This window comes from Rhipicephalus sanguineus, chromosome 3 (genome assembly GCF_013339695.2).
Source record: "Rhipicephalus sanguineus isolate Rsan-2018 chromosome 3, BIME_Rsan_1.4, whole genome shotgun sequence".
NCBI classification, from domain to species: domain Eukaryota; kingdom Metazoa; phylum Arthropoda; class Arachnida; order Ixodida; family Ixodidae; genus Rhipicephalus; species Rhipicephalus sanguineus.
This window is the reverse complement of record NC_051178.1, coordinates 156,651,620-156,678,474: the sequence shown is the minus strand read 5'-3', so window position 1 is coordinate 156,678,474 and position 26,855 is coordinate 156,651,620. Positions and strand designations below refer to the sequence as shown.

The 26,855-nt window shown below is 46.5% G+C and overlaps 1 protein-coding gene across 1 annotated transcript in view; it reads left to right on the top strand.

The window, feature by feature from the left end:
* The window catches only part of LOC119387548 (importin-5), a gene marked incomplete in the record, with an annotated part of 38,672 nt that overhangs the window by 4,499 nt on the left and 7,318 nt on the right, over positions 1-26,855 (top strand). The window contains 12 exon segments of the mRNA XM_037654970.2: positions 2,873-3,146; positions 5,605-5,707; positions 6,050-6,146; positions 8,816-8,920; positions 10,073-10,198; positions 12,020-12,231; positions 14,697-14,803; positions 17,756-17,880; positions 18,661-19,143; positions 25,169-25,252; positions 25,340-25,472; positions 25,624-25,685. Coding sequence (XP_037510898.1) covers positions 2,873-3,146; positions 5,605-5,707; positions 6,050-6,146; positions 8,816-8,920; positions 10,073-10,198; positions 12,020-12,231; positions 14,697-14,803; positions 17,756-17,880; positions 18,661-19,143; positions 25,169-25,252; positions 25,340-25,472; positions 25,624-25,685 — 1,911 coding nt within the window.

The following is a 26,855-nucleotide window of genomic DNA, read 5'->3' as shown; positions in this document are numbered from 1 at the left end:
AGTGGCTGTCTTGCTGGTAGCAAACAAATTAATACTGAGACATTTTCGAAAAAACAAACAAAAACATGTTGAACTTGAAATAGAACTGCCGTATTACTTTTTAGGGCAGCATTATACGTAACTGCACGACGAAAAGAGCATTACTATTAAATTAAATAGCTTTCTTTGTCTTTTCGATACATTTTTGTGGCCGATGGTTAGACCAACACAGTGGGCACACGATCTTGCGCAGCGGAGTTGCGAGACACGTTTATCACAATATGCGAGTACCTGTAGCCTTTTCAAATGCACGTGCCATCAGAAGCTTCAGATGTCTGATGGTTAAGATGCTGAAGCCCAGAATAGGGGATGGCAACTCTCTGTTACGCCAGTCGTGAATGCTACGCCGGCACTTGTTCAGCTAGAGACTGCGATGAATCAGTTTATATTCATAGCCAGTGCTCTTACTCATGCTGTGTGCATTTCTATAGAGTAACACAATGGAACAATATTACCTAAATATTCTTGTGGCAAAGCTGTGTACTCTTGTGGATGTGTTCAGTATTCACTTATATCGAGATTCATCACTGGTTTCAGATTTTCTTTCTTTTATGTATTCGATCTATTCACTTGGAAAAGCAAACCACTGATGTATATTCTGAGTGAATGTGTTCACCTGGTTTCTTATGTTAGACCAGTTACCATCAGTAAATACGGAACGTGTAAGCTATGAATAATGGCAATGCGTCTGGCGAGTCCGAAAATGAGGTGGCGTTATATACCTCCTAATTTTGCACTTAAGGTCTGTAAATAAAGGAATATCATTCAGAATTTGGGGGTTGGCTCTAGTGGATATGTGCTTGTACTCCAGAGTTTTTCGTAAAGTTTCAACGGCGGAGCTGCTTAGCTTTTCTTTGTGCCGGGAAGTGCGAAGAGAAACAATCATCATGAATTGGCACGCGCTCTCTTTTTCCTCTCTGTCCTCTTCATCTCCTGCTTGGCTCCCAAAACATGTGCACAGATTTCTCCGGCGCGGGATGGAAAAACTCTGATGGGCGAGAGAATGAGTACAGATAGAGGAGGGGCAGGGGGAAGAAAGGGAGAAACACAGAGGGCAAGAGTAATTCTTAGTGAAAAAAGTTTTTTTAACGAGGCGAGATTTGGACCTGTGTACCCACAATCTGAAGGCGAACGTCCTAACCACTCGGCTATCCAGGCACGCTAGCAGAGCATAGCATAGCCTTGTATAGTCAAGGTGGTGGGAAAGGAAAGTGAGGGTGAGGAGGAGGAAATGGTTGACAGAAAAGATGAGGGGACAGAGTAAAGCATAGCATAGAAAGAAAGGGAAGAGAGAACCAAATAAAGAAGCATACCATAGAAATAAAGAGAGAGAAATAAATACAGATAGAAAGAGATAGAAGTAAAGAGGAAGCTTGAAATATAGAGAGAGAGGCAAGAAAGATAGAGTGAGGAAGAGAAATACATAGAGAGAGAAAGAGAGAAATAGAAATAAACAGACAAAAAAAAGCATAGAAAAAACCGATGAGAGAAAAAGAAAGAAAGAGGAAGGAAACAAGGAATGCCGACCAGCTCCACACTTCTTTCAGGCTTGGTACTACTAATGCGAAGCTGCCTTGATTTTTTTTAGATTGAGTGAATTTTTCTCTTTACAAACTTAATAAAAAATAGATAAAAAAGAGAAAGGGTTTAAAGATGTTACTTGCATTTTGCTCATGTGACTGCGCAAAGCCTCATGCCAGAAGGGTACTTGGTTGTTGGCCAAATTTGCAGCAGTGAAGTTGCTGGAAGTGTTCTAAAAATTGTGCAATGCTCATCAGAGTGCAGTTTTCCATTTGCTACTGCTTGTGGGCTCCATATAAAAGGTACATCATCATTAATTAAAATTTCTATGTATTCAAAAGGGGTGTATTCAGGGCAGATGTGAAGAAATATTCTTGTATTGGTCGCATTTCTATGAATGTCAAAATTCTCAAGTTAGCAGGTATATAAGTGTGAATCAAGGTTAACTTGCATATTTAAGTGCGTCTTTTTTTCCTTACTAATAGGGAGCAGTGACTCAATTAGCGTGTGTCACAGTGCGTTGGATCTACTGAATACATTCACGAAGTCTCTGCTCTCTGTCCTGCATGCGAACCAAACTTGAATGTTGGCAGGATTACCTTTTAAACATGCTCATTTATTCATCTGTAGCAGTACTTTTTTTTTGGCACAGATACTATGATTGATCATGGTGAAGGAATGCAGGGATGTATGATTTTTAATTAGCCACCATTATCAAACGTGCTTAGTTCACAAATGTGCCGTTCACAATCTATATTTGAACATACCTGGGTGATGAAAGAGGCTGAGTAGACTAGTATATGAAACCTTCTGTGTGCTGTTTTGAAAGATGTACCAAAGTGTATAATATTGTGAGAAATACCTAATGGTACTCTTGAACTAAAGCGATCCTTGGAATGCTGCTCTAGTTCATTTTATGATCACTGAATGTCCACCAGCTCAATGTCTTGCGCATTATATGGGCCCTATAGGGAGGATTTATTCTTGCACAACGAAAGCGAGGGGGCAGTGGGGAACGCCTAGCAGCTAGGCGAAGAGGTGAGAGGCGTGCCAAGTGACTAACGCATCACCTGCGTCCCAGTGCCGCATTCTTTCCTTGCCTATCGTCGGTAATCATGCGGGGAATGTTCAACACCCTATGGGAGCCAGGTGCAGAATTTCATTCTGCGAATTCAGTTTCAATACCTGTTGAGTGTGATAGAGGGAAATGGTCTCTGTATTCCATATTATGGTCCACTCTGCCAATTGTGTGCTTGGTCGATCATTGCGAAGCCATGTGGCAGCTTTTTAAGCGTAGGCATGCCTCTTGCAGACTGCCTACGATGCCATTCCTGCGAGCAGCCGTGTGCTGTTCCTGCTTGGAGCCATGGGCCCCACTGCGGGACCAGAGGAGATGCGGGTGCTGGCGGCTGTGCTGCTGCGGCGCCTGCTGTCAACAGAGTTTGACTCCTGCTTCCCCAAGCTGCCGGTCGCTAACCAGCAGCAGATCAAGGAGCAGTTGCTTCAAAGCATTGAAACTGAAACAAGCAACACCATGCGCAAACGACTGTGCGAGTGTGCAGCTGAGCTTGCTCGCAAGCTAATTGGTATGTTCCTGCAGGCCATCCCTGCTGAGGGATTTTAATTTGTGCATGCTGCAACATAACTACAGTTGTACAAGTGTTCATTTTTGTTAATAGTAGTCAAGGTGATGAGGTGTGGTCAGCCATAGCCCAATGTGTAGGCCTTTGTTTAATATTTAACCATTTTTATTTGATATACCCTCCGTCTTTTAATGTAGGATTAAACAGATATTTTGTTTAATTTATTTGTTATGAAATCCTGCAATGGCCATACAGACATTATTGTAGGTGTGGGTGGCATGTCCGCCGCGGTGGTATAGCGGTTACGGTGCTCGGCTGCTGACCCGAAGGTCGCGGGTTCGATCCCGGCCGCGGCGGTCGCATTTCGATGGAGGCGAAATGGTAGAGGCCCGTGTACTTAGATTTAGGTGCACGTTAAAGAACACCAGATGGTCGAAATTTCCGGAGCCCTCCACTACGGCCTCTCTCATAATCATATAGTGGTTTTGGGACGTAAAACCCCAGATATTATTATTATTATTAGGTGTGGGCGGCAGGGTATCTGTAGCAAAGCCATACAGTGAAGAAAAAAAAAGGACTGTAAGCTTTTTCTTCTGAATTATTCACGCGATGCTATGAGCCCAGTACAAGAATTTTAATTAACATTCTAACGCAGTAACAAATTTAAAATGCAAAGGAAAAAGAAAAAGTAACAAGACTACACAGATCTGTAGATCGGCATCACAATCCTTGAATTTTTACACTTGCGAGTAAAATAGCCATCATTTACACTGTCATATTGAAGGCAGAGTTTGTGGTTATGCATTTTTCTTTCTTTTTGTTGTAACTTTTTCACATCAAACAACAACGTTGTGTTACACTTCACCATGTGCCTCGACGTATGTATGCTCTGAAATGTATACACCTTTTCAAATTCTCACGCCAGGGGGGCGCCATATTGAAATGCGCGCCGTCTAACGTGCAAGATTGGTGAAATCGCCATCTTGGGCTGCGCGCACTCGAACCGGCACGCTATCCGTTGTTGTGAGAGCTCTGCTAAAGCCTGTGTTTGCTGATTTTTCGTTTCTTTAGACTGTTTTGTTTGATATCGTCGCTGCGACTGACCGATTCGTCGCTGTCTTAACCGTTCAGCGGCGCGCATTCGCGCTTGCAACGCAAGAATGAGCTCCGCGTCTGCGAACGGCAGTGCTTCGTCGTCGGTACCAGTAGCAGCAAGCGTAGTACAAGGTCGATCACAGCGTGAAGTGTTAACAATCGGTAACAAGAGTGTTCTTGCAGCTGTCTACCGCTTTCCTTTATTGGCATACTAAAAGTCTACGGATTATCCATCAGTTTTATACCTCCGCGCATACTCGTTCGCGGCGCGTAAGTTTGTCAGCTGTAAACTGTAAACACTGGACAATCGTTCTTTACAGATACCTTGACCTACATTCTCCCCGACGACGTCGAAGACTAGATCGAGGACACGTGTGAGTGGCCAGAAATACCGCGAGTGAACATTGTTGAGGCGAATGTGTGGGGTCTTTGCCAGGTGTGCAACTACGAGGCACTGGAGTCGCACAACTACGTGCAGTCTGGCTGGGTGGGTCAGTCGCTGGCGCACAATGTGAAGGAAAAAGTCGTGCTGATGAAGGGGAATGTGACACCGTCGCAAGCCGTCAACAGTAGGCCCCATCGCATGTGGGTTTCCGCGAGGCCCTCCGATAAAGTGGTGCGCGCAGGCTGCACATGCGTAAGCGGACAAGGCGGAGTTTACAGCCGTGTCGGCTGCTGTGTTATGGACGATATGAAGTACGAATCCGTAACATTCTTACATGTTACTAGGTGAGTCATCAGTGGCTTGCGTACCTTCCTATCCAGGATGCTGCACGGAAACGTTGTTCTCGTCGGATTTCTTGCCGCCAACGAAATACCGGAAAGAGAGGCGTGACGATGGCGACTGTGGAAGTTCTTCCGATTTACTGAAGCCACCCACTGCTGCCGCAATTCAGGCGACGAAGGAAAACGATGCAGCGCGAACATACCACACTTGCACTCATCACGTGGCGTACTGTGCTGCAGACACACAATTTCACCTGAAATATTTCTCTTCTGGTGCTTCTTCGTTCACTCGTACACGACACAGTGATGGCCAGATGACTTGCTGTGCGAATGCAGTAAATTTTCTGCCATGATAGTCACTTCGTATCGGAGACGGGCGCACAACACAGTCACACAAACGCGTACCGAAGCAACACAAACACAGCAGTGGCACAGCCCAAAGCACGCTGGCAACACTGAGAGCATACCCTCTACCCCTGCAGCTCACTGGTTCGAGGCTACTCCTGTGAAAAGGTCTATACATTGCAGAAAGCTGCGGCACTAATAAACGCTAAGTGGTAGCAGTTAAGTATTTAGAGCGCAATATTTTTTTTTAATATGGCGATTTTCAAGTCTCATTTTTCTCTGCTTTTGTGCGCAGACGACGATGCCAACAACCACTGGCCAGAGTTTCTCAGGTTTCTGTTCCAGTGTGCCAGCTCCACCAACCCTCTGCTCAGAGAATCAGCCTTGCAGATATTCACGTAAGCAGTTGCACTCCCTGTTACTGATCGTGATGCGAATTTCAGATTTGCAGCAACTTTTGGTTTTTTCGTGCTTGGTGCCGTTGAGTTCAGCACACTCACAGGCACCACTTCATTTTTATTGCAAGCTCCTGTGCACGTCTGTTTGAGCAGCCATTCTTGGCCACTGTGCACAGGGATCTTCAAACTTAAATGGTATGCTCAAATTATACACGACAAAGAAAAACACGGGCAAGCGCTTACTGTGTCATTTATAATTTGTGCATACCATTCTTACCTTTCAAGTATGAATGAACTCACCCAGCAACAAGTTTTATTTAACAGTGGCCCTCCTTTTTCCAGGTCTGTTCCTGGAATCTTCGGAAACCAGCAGAGCCGCTACCTGGAAATGATTCGGCAGATGCTGGTGCAAAGCTTGGCTGACGCAAGCAATGCTAATGTGAGTTAGTCTCCGATGCAAGCACTGTGCCTTGCGGATGTCTTTTCTTATTGTACTGCCCGCTGCTATTCGACACAGTGCACCAAAAACAAGTTCATTCGCTAAGCTTGCTTTGTTCAAAAGTGGTTGGATCATTGTAACGTGCAATTTGTTAAGGATGTTCAGTTACCTACCTGATCAATTGCTTTGTTTCTGTAAGTGGTCTATAGCAGCACAGCGGGAGCGTTCAGAGAATTGTTTTATTTTATGTGAAAGCACAAGGCTGGCAACTAACCTAAATGTGATGGGTACTTTGTAGATTCTGTATTGTATATGTTTTTTTGTAGATTCTCTATTGTAGCAACAGGAGCCTGTTAGTGTTTACTGGCGTTAAGGGGGGACACGGGTCTTAGAAGGCCGAAAATCGCGAAAAAATCGACTTTTTGAAGCTGACATTTTCGGAATCTATATCTATTTTTGCACAGATCTGCTAAGTTCGTAGCTTCTATTTTCATTATTTCCGCCGTAAAATCAACCTGTAACACCAATATGAGGTTTGTCTGAGCGCAAATTGACGCTAAAATCGCGCTCTTTCCGCGCCGAACCGTTGCCGGTACATACGGGCTATCGTGGCCATCTTGATCTCGTTTGGAAGAGCCGTTTTTCATCTTCAATTTCCCGCCACTGCTGGCTCGCCTTGCTCGTTGGTTTTCTAGCAAAAACGCGTCATTGAGAAGTACAAGCGCGCTATTCTATTGGCTGCTTGGGGCATGTGACAAAATCTAGGCATCCGATTCGCCAAGCGGCGTTTCCGGCGTCTGCTTCACCGCCGAGACGCGCGTGAGCGTGCGCCATTTTGTCCTGGTGTTGTCGACTGCCTACAGTTATGGGTCCTGTCATAAAGAAGTTCCACACCAAACACAAATTCGGAAAGCGGGTGAGGCGATCGCTAGCCGAGAACTTCAGGAAGCGCCCCGCAACGACCTAGAACAACGTGGATAACGAACTCGCAGCGGCCGTCGACGCCAGCGCGGTAGGCCTAACGGACGCTAGTCCTACGAGCCTGTCAGTTGCCGACAACGTCGCGGAAAGCGGCCGTGTGCGTCACGACACACAAATTCTGCAGCCCCAACAGATAGAAGACAAGAAGAAGAAGGCAGAAGAGAAGCTGCAAGAGATTTCATCTGTTGCGGCGACGGAACGGAAGCGCAGCCTTATCGCTAAACGCGCGGACGCCGCGGGTCCTCCATCTGATAAAACGACCTTCACCATCCTGGACTTGGAGGCGGTAAATGCTTTGATAATATTGCATTTAAAGTGCAAGATCTGCAACGGAGGCACCGAGATCAGGAGAGGCGAGCGGGAATACGGCCTTGCCGTCAAGCTTGAGCTAGTGTGTGTGAACTGCGGTGACGGGTCGTCAAAGTGGAGTTCGCCGCGCGTCGACGGACAGCAGAAAATAAATCCATTCACAGTAAACGGGCTCGCCACCCGCGCAATGCAGGCTACTGGCAACAGGCAGACTGCTTTTAACGACATATTTCCAATGATGAACATATCGCGTCGCGGCCTCCACACGAAAACGTGGCAGGCGTACGTGAAGAAGAAGCTAACACCTGCCGCTACTCTTGCTGCCTGGAAACTCATGAGTGAGTGCGCGAGTTCGGTTCGCGACATCTATGCGGAACTCAACGTGGACAACCCGGGAAACATAGCCGTGTCATACGACGGATCGTGGATGACGCGCGGACACTCGTTGCATATTGGCGTCGGTACCGTCGTTGAACTGATAAGCGGCCTCGTTGCAGCAGAACTTGAAAAAAAGGCATGCTCATGCTAACAATCAGTCTGATTATATGCCTGGTGCATATTAATCACTGAAAGTATGTGTGCCTTTGATATTTTTCATTCTGTAATGCTAAATAAAGTTTTAACCTTTTTTGCTCATTTTCTCAGAACATGGATTTTGGCCACTTCCCTTGTTTGCTTCTTCTGTAAAAGTCGACCTAGGACAGCTAGAGCTACAATTCATTTTGCACAACCTAGCTAAATGTGCATAAAAAGCAATGCTGCAAGCAGATTTTCAATCTGCAATTCCAATTTTTTTTTTATATTAATTTAAAATTTTCTTGTTTTTGGCTAGGTGTAGACCATGAACTCATTAGTGCTGTAAATTGAGAAGTAGTTGTTCAATTTCCAATCAGCTTGCAGCGTTTCTCCTTAGGCTTTCTAGTATCTATATATGGGTTTATAATGATGTTATGTTGCATAGATAATTTTTTATTGTTTCGGCAAACAATAGAATGAGATTACTAATTATCTCTGGAAATAATTGACCTGTGTAAAATATAACTGGATAGTTAAATAAAGCTAAAAAAAACTGAACAAAGCAGCGCAGTTTCATCTAATTTGGCCAAGAAATAACCTATGTTATCTCTAAAAACCATGTCCCCCCTTAAAGGACCACTGTCTCTGATGCAATTGGAAAGCTTATCATCGAAACATTCCATGGCTGCAACAGTTGTTTCTGAAGGTCGCCGAAAGAAATTTAATCTGCAAAATCAGATATAAGATAGCGAAACCATTGGGGAGGCTTTTCATGTTTTATAGCAGAGCACTGTGGAGATCTGTACAATCTGTTCATATAAACAAGAGACGGCCTGCTTATTAGTGACACCCGTTGTGTGCAGGTACGATTTGCTGCTGTGAAGGCCATCATCGCTTTCATTCTTGTGCACGAAAAGGAAGTGGCTATTCAAAGGATGTTTGTGGATTCCCTGCCCGCAATGCTGCAGGTGAGTTGGTCACCAAAAAGCCATGTTTGCACGGTCACAGTCATTAGGAGTCTCATATGTGCTGTTATCCCTACGTGTTAGCTCCTCCCAAATAATTTGCTAAATTTAAGCAACCCCTTGCCGTACAGCGCACCAGAATGCTTCGTGTGCAGACTGATGCAAACTTTGGAGCTGGGGTCCTGCCGCAAATCTGGCATTACTTTTGCAGTGTGTTGCTTAGAGCCTATACGCTTATATAAAATCTCACGAATTTCTCGTGTTAGGGCTTTCGCTGTGGTTAAAAGTAAAAAAAAAAAAGTGACATTTACTGTAAAATGGACTCGGTCGGTGGCAGCAAAACATTGCACGCATGCTGGCCATTTCAGCAGCCACAGGAGTTTTCAACACCACAGGAAAGTGTGCGCTGTATTCTTGGAGCATCACTTTTCATGGATAACGCAAATTTTGCACGACTAGTGCAAGAAGTTCATGTTGCGGCTTAACACATAAATTACCTAATTTTGGATGCATAGCGGGATACTTGCACGACAAATCACTCAGTGGCAGCTGTTTACGACTTAGTGCCTTGAATCGGTTCATTCTGAGTGTTGGACATGGTGGGTGGTTACTAGAGCGATTTGTTTGGTGGTTTCAGTTTCGAAGAGGTGCCGGCGATGAATCAAAACTGAGAAATTGCTATATCCGTTTGACTCCTTAGTCAAGTTGGCTTGCGGTTGGTTCAAATTATCGCATGGCATGCTGAATCTTGTTAGAAGTCAGATTATGGAGCCAGGGGCAGCGCTGCGGAGCTCTCGGATTTATCAGGCGGCAACTACATTAGCTTACTGCATAGTGAAATTAGATAAAGACAGCACACCCTTGAGCAATGGTCTTAATGTACAGTTGCATTTCTCTAAAGACCTCTGTAATCAAGACTTGTGCCAATGTCAGGGCAGGCTCTGTGAAGTATGCAATGAGAAATATCCTGACCGCAACTTCCTTAGTCATCCCGGCATCTTCTAGAGACATTCTAGAAGAATTGTATTCTCTCTTTTGCAGTCTCATGATACCCACTTATGAGTGGAAAACTAAACGCAGTGCAAAGCAGTGCAAGTGACAATAGCCGTTTGTAATGGTTGGCATTTCCTGTAATGACTGGCCGACTCTGTGCAGGTGGTGTCCGAAAGTATAGAAGGCTTGGAAGACGACAGCGTGCTGAAGTGCTTTGTTGACTTGGCTGAAGTGTGTCCACGCTTCTTCAGGCCCCATTTGGACACCCTCATGCAAGTGTTCCTGAGGGTAAGCTGCTCACGTCAATTCATTCTAATCACAACTGTGCATGCATAACGGTAGCGACTTGAGTGCTGTGCTCACACAAATGCGCAGTGTCAAGGTGTGGCATACCTGAACTCCGTGATAAGCAAATAGGGGTGAGGGACATAGCATTCATTAGGTAATAGGTGAGCTATGGTAAGATGAACATTGATGAGGTTTTTGAAGGAAGTGCGGGATGTTTTGAGGGAAGCTTGAAGGAAGGGCAGAGGCAGTTTGTCGGGCTTGTATGTGTCGAGAACTACACCACTATGTGCATATTTTGTCTTTGGTTTTTAGACTGCCAACATTCTGTCGTTTGTTCTTGAAATAATGAATTTTTTAGTATTTCTTGCCGCAAAACATTTCCTTACAAGTTGTCCTTTCTCAGTGACTCATCATTGGCTATGTATTTTTGCTGTTAGTAAAAGTGATATGTTATGGAGCTAGTCGTTTTTTTTTATATAACGCGTTAAAGCTGCGATTGGTATAAATTGAAATGAACTTTCCTAAGTACGAAAAATTCCTTGTTCTTTTCTGTGGCATTCAAGGCTGGAATTTCATAGTGACCTGTGAAGAACATCTGCATAGTTATGTCACCATATACAAGGAAGCTTAGGAATGCCGGAAGGCAATTTTTAGGGTTGGGGTTGGGGATTCATAGTACAGTCGAACCCGGGTATATCGAACTCGCCAAAAAACGTTTATTAGTTCGATATATGGCATAATTCGATATAGGCCCGCTATATGATTTGATGACAGAAAGGCACATACCAATAAGAAAAGTACTTTATTAATATGGTGGCTTACCTGCGTGCCCTACTTTGGAACAAAATAGTCCTGGATTTTTTTCTGTTTCAACGACTTCGCTGCCTGCCACTGCACGCACGCGTCCACGTTGTCCAACGAGTCGGACCAGCCTTCCATATTCACGCAATAGCGCCGGACCAACGCAAGTGCACTAATCGCTTCGGAGGATGTAGGCAACAGGCCATTGTCAATTTTCTTATTGCTGTCGCTTTGGCTCGTGGTCGGCACGACGTCTGCAACGTAGTCCTCATCTTCTAGCTTGCCGATGATGGCGACATCATCGTCCGCACTGACGAACTCGTTGAATGTCTATCCGTACGCGGCGGCGACGTCGGACTTCTCACCGCGTTCGACTCGATTTATGATTTCGAGTTTCGAGGCGAACGGCAAATTCTGCCTCTTTGCACAAGCCATGACGACAGCGTGCCAAGAAAGTTCACAGAGCGCCAACAGGCAACACCACCAGCACAGACCACGTTGAATGAGGACTCGAGGAAAAGAGGCAGCAGCAGGCACGCAAGCATAAAGAAAAAATGGCGCTCACTTGTACCGCCTCTGCGCCTCGGAGAAAGCACGACGGCCTCTGATTGGCTGTAAGCGCTCCGGGCAGGCTAGGATCATTTTTTGCAGGGGGGTGTTCGCCCGTGCACAGCTGGGTCTAAACCACTTTTTCTAGGGTGGCGCCGGCAGTTTTCCCCGCCACCGCGAGGGAAAGCCAACTTGCTGGGGCACTTTTGAGGCACATAGAGTTTGATATATCGGTTGTCGTTGCTATTTTCGTTCGATGTAACAGTAACTTTTGCTATATATTCTCAATGTAAATTTACCGTGTTTAGAAATTGTTCGATATACGGGATAATTTGATATAAACGGGTTCGATATAGTCGGGCTCGACTGTACTAGATTGTGGTGTTTTGGTTCTATTAAAATGTGGCATGAGCCAGCTGAAGGATATAGGTGCCAGGTATGGTTGTCTGACTTAAATGCCGTTGGTGTCAGGTAACCGGGGAGCCCTCTGCGCCCGACACATGGCGTCACCTGTGCCTTGAGACGCTGGTGACGTTGGCAGAAAGTGCACCGGCCATGGTGCGCAAACTGGCTGGCAGGCATGTGGCCCAGCTGGTTCCCCAGCTTTTGCACATGATGGTCCAACTGGAGGACGAACCCGACTGGGCCATCCAGGATGAAGTCCTTGACGAAGACCACGACAGGTGCTGTCATATTTTGTGGTGCTGGCGTATTTCACTGCGTATGGCCTAGTCTCAAGGCTTGTGCCAACTTGTTCAGTCAGTCCTCTCTACTTGTATAGACAGTGCCATAACCTTCTGAATAACTTTTGCAGTCTCACCACAGGGATAAATGTTGTTTTATGTTATAAAGCAGGATTATAATTGCCATTATGCACTAGGCAGGTGGTAGACAGACTTAAAACTAGGGGTGTGCGAATATTCGAAATTTCGAATATTTTTCTAATAGTGTTTGCTATTCGATTCGATTCGCACTGAAATTTTACTATTCGAACTTGCCAAAGACAAATGCAGTCAACATCCGGTTGAAAGTGACCCCTTCAGATTTTTAATATGCTTCACCTCATTACACTCTCGTATTGCGGCAAAGCTGCCTTTCAAGCTCCGTTACGGTCGAACTTTGCCAAGAGACAACGTCCGACTGGAAGTGGCCCCTAGATTTTTAATATGCTTCACCTCATCACACCCCCTATTGCGGCAAAGCTGCCTTTCAAGCTCCGTTACGGTCGAACTTAGGCAAGAGACAGTCAACATCCGTTTGGAGGTGGTCCCTAGATTTTCAATATGCTTCACCTCATCACACCCCCGTATTGCGGCAAAGCTGCCTTTCAAGCGCCGCTACGGTCGCAAATGTATTAACTCAAGAAAACGCTGGTTCCAATATGGAGATGAAAGATGTGGCTGAGTTGGGGGCTCAATTAATGCTGTTTTGGACCTGAAATTTGGGCAGGAAGTCCGAAAAATCGGACACCGAAGCTTTTTAGCATCCAAAATTTCAGATGTTCTTATATACCGACGTCTACGAGGCAGATTTGGAACTCCTGACTTGAAGGGAGCACACCCTTGTCTGCCACATCAGTTGGCCTTCCACAGAAGTTGAAAGAGGAGAGGCTGAGGAAATGGCATCTCTGCCTATCACGTGTAAAGTGTTGTCGGCAATGCTTTGGTTGCACCAAATCATGTACATAAATACAATTCGGCCTCTACATTGCCTCATTCTTGATAAGAAAGACAACTATGAAATATGACCCCACCAGCGCTTCATCAACCTAGCGAAAAGAAACACTTTCATGTTGCTATCTCACAAGAACATACTTCGGGATTCTCTGCAACTTTTTCTGTAATTTCACTTCGAATTATTCGAAAAATGTTTGAGAAATATTAGAAAATTATTCGAAATTATTCGATTCGATTCGCACTCAATCTTGATTATTCGAATTCGCTTCGCACCCAAAATATTGCTATTCGCACAGCTCTACTTAAAACCAAGCTATTTAGGGGTACTCAGCTTTGGCTTAACTCAGTTGTGTGTTGAGGAGCTGCTTGTGAAGCGAAGGTCTAGATGTGTTGCATGACCATGCCCCCTGGATCCTACCATACTTACTCTAATCTAAGCGGATGTTTTTCTTTTTTTGAAAAAACAATGTGTGAAAGTGGGGGGGTTGGCTTAGGTTCGAGTGCCATGATTTGACCGCAGCCGCCACCTACCTAAAGGCCCGGCTGCGCTAGCGGCATGGCGGCCCACCATGTGCCGGTCTCGGGCTACCATATGCAGACGGCTCTGCATGCACGGCTGAGGCTCATTTTCGCGACATCCTACGGTAGCTGCATGGTGACGAGGTCGCTGAGGCTCAGCGGCAGAGTGGTGGTACCCATGGCTACTCAGGCCGACCGCGTCGTCTGCTTCGTACTGTCCATTGTTCCGAAATCTAGCAGTCCCGCATTCATGCAGCGAGGGTCGTCGAGCCGGCGAGATTTCACGCCAGTAAAGGCGGGCAAAGGTGGATCGGGTCACGTGATTATGGCGCTGGCGAATGCCACACACTTTGACTCCTGTCGCATGATGCAGAGGTGGCAGAGGTGCGAGCAGCGCTAGCGCAGACTTTGTCAATTTTCTGGAAGCGATCGTGCAGTGTAGTCGGGCCGATAAAACGATGTTTTCTTTTTTTAATTCGGCCTGCATTTGAGGTAAGTTTTTTTTTTTTTTTTCTGCCCTTGCAAATTTCGGGGATCGGCCTGCAATTTAGGGCGGCCTAGATTCGAGCAAATACGGTAGTTTGTCGCAGTGCGACCACATTACGCAGTTACTCATTCGAAATTATTGCGAAAGTACATGGATGCATCTGCTGTCTCTGCTCACAGTATGAGCACCAAGATCTCTTATAGCTGCCTGGTTGTGATTATGAACAGTTTAGTTACTGGTGGTACAGAACAATGAGCATTGCAAATGCTGCTGAATTCACTCGCAAGTACATTACTTCACAAAGTGAGAAGGCTAACCTGTAGAGGTAAGCAAGATCTCAGCACTTGCCTGATGGCCCTCCCCATACTCCCCCACCCCTGTCCACTGGATCACTTTGTGTGTTGGCATATCTGTGTTGGTAGACAGTCTGTCACACTTCCTCACCTCGTTATTGTATTGTGTGCAGTGATCCCGTTGTTGGGGAGTCGTCTCTAGACCGTCTGGCCTGCAGCCTAGGGGGCAAGACCGTGCTGCCATTGGTCATGCAGTGCGTCACCCAGATGCTCAACTCTGGTGAGTGGAAACAAGTAGAGTGCCAACATAGGGGCAGGGGTGCCAAATGAGAGCAGGGCAAGTCTGTGCTTGACCCTAGCTGTGATAACCTCTGCGAAAGCAAATGCAATGAAGGCCAGAGTGGCGTGTGTCCCTCTTACTGGGCATTGCGTCTCAAGAGTCTCCAACATAACCAGTTTTTGTGACCTTTTTAGTTTTTCAATTTTCACATGTACTTTGTGCTGAAACAAAAACATATAGTGTCAGTAGCTTGGACACTTTTGGACACTGCTCAGGCTGTTTTGTATGTGAGCTCCCGCATTTGAAAAATCTTGCTACTCGATGTACAGTCGCCGACCGTTCAGCGGCGGGAACCGCTGAAAAGTCCGAATAATCGGGAGTCCGAAAAAAAGGATTCACCAGAAAAAAGCACTTTTATTTGGCCCAGCGGCCGGAAAAAACTTGTTAGTGCACGTCTGTACACATGTACGCTTACGCGCGACCAAGTCGGCCTGTATTTCAGCCAATGTTTGGCCACCCCTGATGGTCGGCAATAGCACTGCAACGGCCTACACTAAATCCGCATTTGATGGCTGTGGTGTGGGAGGTGCGTCGTCAGGCAGTCACTGTCCACATGCGCTGGTTCGAGTAGCTGACGGATGATCTCATCGCCCAACTCGGCGAAAACTCCCAAGCAACTTCGACCTGGTGAATAATCGCCGCTTTTTTCGCCATCGTCAGGGCCTTGCAGTTGCCGCGTTTCTTTAGTTCCGACGGCGCACATGTAACGGCAGATCAGGCCTCGCACGAGCAGGACACAAAAGCTCAGGATGCAGATCAGGCCTAGCCACAGAAACATCTGAGAATGCAAACCCTCATACGCCAAAAGGAAACAACGTTGGTCTAGTTGATGTTGCAGCGCTTCTGCAATCTGTTGTACTCTCTTAGTCCGAATTAGGATCCGCGTTGTACTCGTACGTGCTGTCGTTCACCTCAAATGCCGCACCATAGCCGCACGGATCGGATTCCAAGCTTGGCTTGGCTTGGCCTGCTGTTTGGCCGTGGTAGCCGTTCAATGGATACGTGACTGGCTAAAGCCAAAAGGCAACCGTTACGTGTAGCCAACAAGCATAGCCTTCGAGATCAGTAACTTCTGCGTGGATTTTTGACTCTGGCACGATCTCCAGTTATAGCCAGTGCAACATTTCAGTGCTGGCAACCTAGTAAAAATATTGTAAACATTGCTGACAGCTTGTTATGGCGTTCGACGTCGCACTCTATCAGCCAGCCGGAGTCCGAAAAATCGAACGGCGGGCTGTGGGGCGTCCGAATTTTCGGTCGTGAGTTTACATTACTTCAATGGGACGAGTGGCGGTGCCGCGAAGGTGTCCGAATAAACGAGCATGTCCGAATTTTCGGCGTCCGAATAAACGGTCGGCGACTGTATACAGTCAAACCTCGTTAATACGTACCCGCTTTAAACGTACTAACGGTTAAAACGTAGTTGCGACGAATCCCCGACCGAGTCCCATAGAGCTCAATGCATTCGCTGACCGCATAAGCCGTAGTGGTTCGCCCTGTGCCTACCGGTTAGTGCGTACCCTGCGTACCGCAACAACTTTTTGTGCCATAAAATTTTGCTGCGCCGCTCAACTTCCAGACGCCAGAATGTGCCGCCAAAGGTCTTCCGCCTTTTTGAGAAGTGCGCAGACCAGTCGATCCCCGATTCCGACTTCCGCGCGATTGCGTCAACGCCTTTGCGGGTAAGCATCGGGAAAGAACGAAGGCGAGGTGGCGGCCACCGACGAACGCGCCGACATGACTTATCGCCGACAACCTTATCACAATAAGTATCTTCAGCTATCTGCTCGGGCACGCGTGCAGCGCAGCCCTACTTTTTAAGCCTACTGCACGCTTTTATTAGGCGACAACCTGAATGCGCTGGGCCGCCGATCGCTGACGCTTCGTTGTGCGCGGCCATCTTCAAGGCTGAAGTTGAATTGATGGCGCAAATGCTCGGGCAGGATCGAAGAACTTCAGCCATGTACCAACTAGCCCGACAGCAAACGCTACTAAGCCGTCATCAGGCGCGCACCGCTTTGTAGAAGCGAAAGCAGATCGCTGTTGCGTAGTTAGCGTTGCGGGTCGCGGGCGCCGAGAAACCTCGCTGCATTAACGCTATCACACTAAACGCACGTGTACGATACAGCAAGCGTAGCGCGGTTGTAACCATACTGCGCGCTTTTATTAGGCGACCACCCAACGCACCTCCGTCCGCTGCCAGGACCGCTAGAGCATCGCGGAGTGCGCATCGCTTGCATGAAGCTCGTCATCGCTGCGTTAACCGAACAAGCTACTCGCCGCATCTGTGCACGATCTGGAGCGAAGTGGGTACGAACAACATTCCCACGATAAATGCGCGCGTGCGGCACAGCAAGTGGCCCAGTAGTGACGGCGTGAGCCGAGTAGGCGACGCGCTGCACGCAACTAGTCGGGAGACGATCGGCTCCACGCAGTCGTACCGCGTTTCACTGGAACTGTGTCAGTTTTCGTTTAGTAGCAAATCGCGGTTAGACGCATGCACATATACCGCGGAAAGCAGACACTGTCCGTTCTGTCGCTATGTCGGTCACTGCGTTGACCGCGTATCCCGGACCCTGCAATAGTTTCGAAATGCTCTTCGGCGTCGCCACTGCGCGCTATCGGGCGGTCGTGCGAGTGTGCCAGGATCTTTTCTCCACTTTGGCAAAAAGAAAGAAAAGGCTTTGCGGTGGGTACTTTAGGCAATATTTGCTGTGGCACTCTATTTATTTGCTGGCGGCGATGGCGTACGCTAGGAGATGCAAATTTGTACTTGGTGTTTAATGCGTACTACCGTTTAGTGCGTAGTTATGCCGCGTTCCCGGCAGGTACGTATTAACGAGGTTTCACTGTAGTGTTTCAACACTGAATGTGTGGTTTGCTTTGATGCAGAGGACTGGCGGCAGCGGCACGCAGCATTGATGGCAGTGTCGGCAGCGGGCGAGGGCTGTCACAAGCAGATGGAAGGCATGTTGCCACAGTTGGTGGATGGCATTCTCAAGTATCTTCAGGACCCTGTGAGTGGTACCGGCTGTAACAACTGTTTGTGAGGGTATCATAAAACTTAGAGGGATTGGATCACAACAGCATGGCTAGACACCAAACATTTATGACACTAGCATGCTTCTTAGAATACGGCTAGTGGCAAAATTATGCACAATTAGTTACTACTAATTGGCCTTGCTTCAGCTCAGGGTAGTAAGAACATTGTTGCAGTTGGTAAGTTATGGAGGCAGGGTGGTGTTATTGGGAAGTGGGTTTTGCTGTAAAAAATGTTAGCACTTTTCAAAAGTACAGTTTAAGTCACTTACAATTGGGATTGTACAAATGCCATAAACAGTAGACTCTTGTTAAATGGACTTGAAGGGAGCAGGAAATTATATTGTTTAACACCATTTACTGAGAGATGAGCAAGGATGCAGAGTTCAAGTACGAAACCAGTGATATTAGAGGTGATTGTTCCAATTAAGCATCAATTCCATTGAAGAGATTTCCGTTTACTGAGAGTCTTCTGCATGTGTATTCTCCGAAAGTATGAGTAATGCGAATAATGACCGCACTTTGTTCTTGTAATGGCATTGCAGATAAGTAATGCAGCGGTATTGTAGAAGCAGTGTAACAGAAGAAATATGCATCTATTTTGGAGCTCACACAACGTGTTGAGAAAAAATTAGCACGTGATCATTAGGATTATGGCTTACAGAACCAAATTTGGGAGCCTGCGCAACACTTGCGCATGCTTACTTGAGGTGTTCCTGTGGATCTCTGGCTTGACGCCTAGTGTCGCTGGCTTGCAGCATCCCCGTGTGCGCTACGCTGCCTGCAACGCGCTGGGCCAGATGGCAACGGATTTCTCGCCGGGCTTCGAGAAGCGCTTCCACGACCGCGTGATCCCAGGCCTGGCACTCCTGCTCGAGGACCACAGCAACCCGCGGGTGCAAGCTCATGCGGGCGCTGCGCTCGTCAACTTCTTCGAGGACTGCCCCAAGCTGGTGCTGCTGCCCTATTTGGATGCGGTGGTGCAGAAGATCGAGGCAGTGCTGAACAGCAAGATGCGCGAGCTGGTTGAGAAAGGCACCAAGCTCATGCTGGAGCAGATTGTGGTCACTCTGGCTGCTCTGGCGGATCGTGCCGAGGAGAAGTTTGTGGACTACTACGACCGCTTCATGCCTTGCCTGAAGTACATCATCCAGAACGCTGCCACCCCTGAACTGCAGCTGCTTCGAGGAAAGGCCATTGAGTGTGTCAGCCTTATTGGACTCGCTGTGGGCCGAGAAAAGGTGGGTGCAAGGATCGGGACTTCCCGTCCGTGTTTTAAATTGTGGGGCGTAAAATATAAACATGACAGTGAGGATGCTCAGTTTTAGTCATATAGACCAAGCAATGGATCAAGCAATGAAAGATTCTTTCAAACCAGCCATTCATCTAGTGTGATGATCATATGTGGCAAAGTGTCTGATTTATTGCTTCTGTCTTCGTCGTGTATGAATTGGCACCGAGCAGTTTGCTTGGAGCATTACCTCTTCCCAAGCTATTTGCTGTTCTAATTTGTAGTCACAGACAAATGTTTTAATAATAACTTGTGTGAGCCTCATGGTAGTGCTTATTTATTCATTTCAAGTGCTTCATAAAAACACCATAGGGATAGAGGCCACTGTTGCAGAACAGCTATGAATTGTTCTGTGCTGACATGTATTACGCAGGGTCACCACATAATGCATGGGGAAGGCCTGTGCCTGACCCCAATTTCGATAGCCCCTGCAATAACAAATGGGGTCAAGAGTGGCGTGCGTCCCTCTTGCTTGGACTGGTGCGTCTCATAAACCCCCAACATTGGTTCTTTTGATAATGCCGAGGCATTCAGTTATTACTGGAAGCTAGTGGAAGAGCTTCGTCATGTGAACAACTCTGGATGCATTCACATGCTGGTAGCTTTCACGTGGATTTGCGTAGCATTGCAGCTATTTTGCTGTCCTTATTATCTTAGCTACCTATATTTTCTTCAAAGTTCTTCAGTAATTGTGTGAGGCTCTGTTGATTGCCATGTCACCTGTTTGCAAAAAAAGTCGGGGTGTGTGAATATTCGAAATTTCGAATATTTTTCGAATAGTGCTTGCTATTCGATTCGATTCGCACTGGAATTTTATTATTCGAACTATTCGAACTTCCCAAAAACAAATACAGTCATTGTCCAATTGAAAGTGACCCCTTCAGATTTTTAATATGCTTCACCTCATTACACTCTCGTATTGCGGCAAAGCTGCCTTTCAAGCTCCGTTACGGTTGAACTTAGCCAAGACACAGTCAACGTCAGATTAAAAGTGACCCCTTCAGATTTTCAATATGCTTCACCTCATTTGCGGCAAAGCTGCCTTTCAAGCTCCTTACGGTTTGGCCAAGACACAGTCAACGTCCGATTGTAAGTGGTCCCTAGATTTTTAAAATGCTTCACCTCATCATACCCCGGTATTGCGGCAAAGCTGTCTTTCAAGCTCCGCTACGGTCGCCAATGTATTAACTCAAGAAAACGCTGGTTCCATCTTGGAGATGAAAGATGTGGCTGAGGTGGGGGTTCAATTAATGCTGTTTTGGACCTGAAATTTGGGCAGGAAGTCCGAAAAATCGGAAGCCGAAGCTTTTTAGCATCCAAAATTTCAGACGTTCTTATATGTCGACGTCTACGAGGCAGATTTGGAACTCCGGACTTGAAGCGAGCACACCCTCGTCCACCACATCGGTTGTGCTTCCACAGAAGTTGAAAGAGGAGGAGAGGCTGAGGAAATGGCATCTTTGCCTATCACGTGTCAAGTGTTGTCGGCAACACTTTGGTTGCACCAAATAATCTACATAAATACAATTCGACCTCTACATTGCCTCATTCTTGATAAGACAACTATGAAACACCACCCCGCGAGTGCGTCATCAACCTAGCGAAAACAAACACTTTCATGTTGCTATCTCATAAGAATATGCTTAGGAATCCTCTCTAACTTTTTTTTTCTGCAATTACACTTCGAAGTATTCGAAAAATATTCTAGAAATATTCGAGAAATATTCGAAAAATATTCGATTCGATTCGCACTCACACTCCAATATTCGAATTCGCTTCGCACCCAAAATTTTGCTATTCGCACAGCTCTACAAAAAAGTGAACACGACAAAGTGTCTGCAAACTGAGATTACTTCTTTAAGCAGCACAACAAAACGAGTTAAGGAGGGACGCGGCTTTCGTATCGCGAAAAATGGCAAAAAAGTCGATTTTTTGAAAATCACATTTTCAGTTTCTGTAGCCCTTTTTATATCCGATTCCAAAATATCTTCACCGAAAACCGCATAGAAGTGCTATAAAAAAATTGTTGCGCCTACCGAGGTGGCGAAAATTATTGGGGAAATCGCAAAAAACACTGATTTTCAAAAAATCGTAGCTCCGCAACGACACCACCGGGTGCCGATATCTTGGGCTCATCGGAAAGCGCATTTCTCCGTCTTCAAATTCCCCGCCGCAGCTGGCTCCTCCCTTCGCAAACAAGCGCACAAAAAGCAAATGTTCGAAGGTCGTTTCGAGCCCTCCGATTGGCCGCGTCCGCCATGTTGCCCCAGCGCGCCTCGCCATTGGTCCGATGCTCGCTCCGGGAGATCGTCGTCTGCAGCTCGTGCGTCTCGAGCTCACGGCTGTCGAAAGTCGCGCTACTTCGTTGCGTGTTCGCAATCGCTCTGTGTTCACGGCTCGACGATAACTTTGAACAAGAACTACGTTTTAGTTTGGAGCTACTAGCGGAAGCTCGGTGGGATTACGATGGCGCGCCGTACTCGTAGCGAACATCGCAAACGCGCGTCTCGGACCGACTTTCTAGCGTTGACTCGTCGGATCCGTGGTTGGAGGTTCTGCTTATGCGCACTTCGGACGTCGTGACGAAGATGATCGCAGGACGACTCTTTGTACTCGCTACCACGCCTTACGAACTTTGAAACATCGGGCACCGCGGCCGGCGCGTCTACTGCTCGGAGTCGTCACTAGGCCTAACTCCGCTCACGGCGTCGGCACGCGAGACGAACCTCGAACTTTGCGGGCAAGAGCAACGCGTTAGCGGACTCGCGGCAGTGTGCTTCTTCGCAAGGAACGAAGCGCTTCCCCCGCCGGCTTCTCGGTACAGCGGATGGTCATCTTACGCATCGGCAGCGGACCCCACGGCCAAGCTCGTCGCTAAGCGGGCGCGCGTCGGCGTCCCGCAATGCGAGGCCAAACACGTTGCGCGCCTATTTTTCGTCGCCACACCTAGGCATATTGCGCATCGTCACCGAATGCCGCCACCCAGCACATCGCGTGCTGACTTCCCGGACTATGCGGCCGAGCACTTAGAAGTGAAATAAAGCACTGTTGATGCAATTTAGGCGTGCTTGGAGCCGTGCGTGGTATCGCCGTAAGCGCTCATGAATCATCTGAAAAAATAAAAGCCTCGCAGGAAACCGTGTCCGCGACCGGGTGAATGATGAAGCGCATCGCAGGCGAGGTTTACAAATTAGCTTGACGAGTGAAACAGGGAGATGAATTCATATCTGCCGAGTTCACATCTTGAATAAACTGCTAAGGAATTCCTATTCCACCAATGTCTTGGCCATAACTGCCTGTTATTTAGGAGGAAGTGATAGGTTGCCATGATGAGAGCCGCTTTTAGTATCCTATAAAAATGATTCAATGATCAATTGCAATCAAGACTGTTAATTATGTTAATGAGAGCATGAATACAAGAAAGCTGGCAAATCATCATAGTACATGACCTACTTGAATTACAATATCTTGTTTTTTGTCATGTCTATTACGCCACTTCATAACTTCGTTTAAAATTCATGCTACATGTTCTTTGTATATCAGAAAAGGATTTTAAGAAAAAAGAGAGAAAACAAAGGCACAACCGATGAAAGGCCACATATGCAGGAGGTCCAACCTTATAAAACACCTTAAAGATCACAATCTTCTTGTGTTTTAGAGAAGCAAGGCACCTCAAACTAAAGACAGGGCACTCAAGAAAGTGCACATTACGAAGGACTCAAAAGATTACGACCCCAGTGCCTTTTGATGAAGTAATATCGTTGGTACAACTTTAAAAGCCGTTTTCTCAAAACGACTTTTCTTGCTTCCTGCTTCGCTTGTTCCGCTGATTTCTCACTGACCGCTGGGTCTATTTCAGTTCCGTTTTTTGTTCTATATTCCTTGAAGCACAGTTCAGGGCGTGACATTCTTGCTTTTTCAGTATGGCGCTTTTGATAATTAGCTATTTGACGAGTTGCACAAAGCCTCGATGCCTGTTGCGCAGTCACCTCATGAAAAAGGAAAACTAAAAAAAAATTTGTTGCAAAAAAAAATCTAAGAATGTCACGCCCGCAATCAGACATCTTAGAATGCATAGCACTTTGAACGAGTTTCCTATCGCATTTTTTAAGCGAGTCAGACTCGGAACAAGAGCAGAAGGTGAAATATATTGTAAATCAAAAAGTTGTAAAGATATATTCATGAAATTTCTACAGTAGCATTAAAACATTTCAAATAAGTGTGCCAATTTTCATCAAAATCCATGAAGAAATAAGAAAGTTGGTACCGAAAGCCACGTCCCCCCTTAAGTTCTAGAAACACATCTTGCAGAATACAAAACATTCTTTTTGTTTTTTAAGAGAATTATCTTTAAAATGTGGCCATTCTGACCATATTTTTTACTACAGAGGTAGAGTGATTTCGTGAAAATACATCAAGGTAGTTTATATTGTGGTGCATTAGAACATTAGAACAAGTTGTTGCAGATTGCCCTTTGGATGAAAAGTGTACAATGAAACCTATGTTTTTAAGTAATGCTTGCGTATTTAAAGGTCATGGCAGTACACAGTAACCTGCAATCACAGAGGTGCATTAGTGTGTGCCAGCGCCGTATGGAACAGTGGAAAGCAGCGGCACAGTCAACATTACCTGCACTATACTCGGCGACAACTTATCTTGGCATTGGAGCGAAGGCTACGGAGGCGGGGCATCCGCACATTTGTGTTACTACGCAAGTAGTTCGGCATCTTGCAGCCGATTTCAGTTCCAGTTTCGGTTTCGCTTGCTCGCATCGCTAGAGCGTTTAGCACCACGTCTACATGCAGAATGGGAACATCAGTGTGCGTAGATGCATCTACCTACTGTACTGTTTATTGTCACATGGTTGTTACCAAGGCAATCTTGGTTTTTACGTTGACGAAGGCAGCAGTGTGTCGAAGATGAAACTCTTTATTTGGCCAAACTTGTGGGCGGGAAACGAGTCAGTCAGAGCGTCGTCCGTCAATAATTATGACAAGTCGTAAAGCGTGTCGGCTTTTATACATGTTCTATCGAATGTTCCAGTGTTATCGCTGGTGGCCACGTAATCTCTAAGACTATTCGCGTACCGCGCGCAATCTTAACAGAAAGATCTAAAACAATCGTGGCGCTTCTGGAACATCGCATCGCGGTCGGGCCCGCAGAGCTTCAGCCTTGATACGCTTAACTGTTCGCTCACTCACTCCGGTGAGCTCGGCGACTGTCCGGCACACTGCATTTGCAGACAAGTCGCGCTGTCGGCGCCTCGCTCCAGCGATGACAATGCAGATAACTTGCGTGGTCTGGTTTGATAGCCACTTTCTGTCACATTTAGAGTACAGCTTCTTCGGAGAACGAAACGGCGAGTTTGGCGGTATCGCTGACGCCATGTTTACTGAGACTCTGAGAGAGCAGGCATGAGGAAAATGTGGTGCAGGCGTGAAGAAAACGTGGTGCTGTCCAAGAAATAAAGACCGAGACAAACTTGAAGGTTACAATACCATTTTTTCACGAATGGCTTCCCATACGCGTTCTCTTTTTATAATGAATAAATCTTTATTTATTCGAGCTAGGTAACTTTTCGAATTAGAAAATTATTATAGGTACTATTTCATGGCGCGCGTGCATGCAGGCACTTTGGCTCTGTAGCTTCCACAGTGGTGCCAAGAAAAGTTGTCGCGGAGTATAGACACACGGAGGTTGCTTCTTTCTTTTCCCTTTGCTCTCGTGCTAAGTGGTATTTTGGCTGTTTTGCACAAACTGGCCAGTTTTAACAAGTTAAAACATGGTGCTTGCTGTAATGACACGGTGCCATTCATTGAATTGACGAAATATTGCATCAATGGTTTTCCACGGAACAAAGCCACTCTTCAGCAGCACAGACTGCAGAGAAGCGAGAAAGGTTTTGTATGCCACTTTATCGTAGTTCAGCTCAGACTTCTGCTGATGATATGGATGGCTTTTTTTGTTCTTTGCAGTTCATCGCCGATGCAAGTGACGTAATGGACATGCTGTTGAAGACACAAACAGGCGACATAGAAATCAGTGAAGACAATCCACAGGTGTGCATCTTTACTTTTTGTCGGGCACGTCACCTTTTTTTATTCCACAATGAGAGTGAGACCTTGAGGTACTTTCTTCTTTTGCAGCTCTCGTACATGATATCTGCTTGGGCCCGGATATGCAAAATATTGGGCAAGCAATTCGAACCTTACCTCCCGTACGTGATGGGACCAGTGCTCAAAGCAGCTGCGCTGAAGCCGGAGATCGCCCTCATGGACAGTGAGTAGTGAAGCCGTAATGTTAATGCTCATCATCTTCTAATTGTAGCCTGGCAGGGAGTCTTCAGCATCGGCCAGGGAAAGCCTAAAAACTTGAAAGAGGCAACGCAGCAGACATCCTGCCCTGAAGTGAGCTTTTGTCTTTTGTGCAGGTGATGACATGAAGGTTGTTGAAGGAGACGAAGACTGGCAGTTCGTCAGCTTTGGAGACCAGGTGAGTGGTGAACAGTAATACAGTGAACTCCCGTTAAGACGAACTCGGTTAAGACGAATTCTCGCTAATACCGAACAACACGGGACCATTTGTTTGGTTTTCTATAGACTCAATGCAAAAAAAATTCGCTTAAGACGAACCGCCCAACTGTACTCTTCTGTTAAGACGAACTTTCGCGATGATCAACAACGCTAGCGATTCTGCGAAACGAACACTGCAGTCTTGGTGGGGCATTCAGGCGACCGAGAAAAAGCAAAAAAGATTAGGAAAAGCACTTCCTGGAGCAAAGACGCGAAGCAAATCGCGACGTGGAGGGCGCGAGATAAACGAAGAAGACCGGTCAGCGGATAAAGCCTGTATCCCCTCTCACCCCCAGCCTGTGGGTGGGGGAGGTGTGGGCTTTATCAGGAAAGAAAGCAACAAAAAGAGTGGGGGATTTACAACTTGGACCCCCAAGCCATTGCGTCCTTTTGTATTCCCCCCCCCCCACCTGTTCTTCGGCTTCCCAGCTGGAGTAAAAGAAAGCGACAACAGGAACAAAAATGGTCTGTGCATTACAATCGAGTACGAAACCAAAACCACGATTTTCACACAATGGCGGCCGAGCGTGTGTATTTTGTGGTCAATTCGCGTTGGTTCGCGTAGGACCTGTACGCGTTCTATCTGTTCCCAGTGAAGTGCAAATTGTGATGAGCAATTTTGATTATGGAAGCGCACGACAATGGAAGCCTATTTTGCACAGTGAATATAGCTGCGTCGTGTCTTTTTTGTGGCGAGGCTTGTGACCGTGAGTAGCGCGATAGGATATCTTCAGCTGCACGTCGATCAGGAAAAGTTACTACGGGCCGAAAACGGGAAAATATCCGGACCTCGAAGAAAACCTTGCAGACTTTCTTAAGCAACTCAGCGTATAATGACTTTGTCAAGGCAACAGCACGCGACCGAGGCGTATCCAGAAGTGATCTTAGAGCCAGCAAAACAGGCTCACAGAAGAAAACGAACTGCCAGGACAATAAATTTTACATTATTTGAAGGAAAATTGTGCTTCTATCTTAATTTTTTTTCTAATCGTCAACATAGGAGCGTGTTACAGTTTATAATTTCCAACATATCCACCGACCCCCTCGGTTTTTACGCGAAATATATTCCGAGCATTTTTGTTTTTGAACA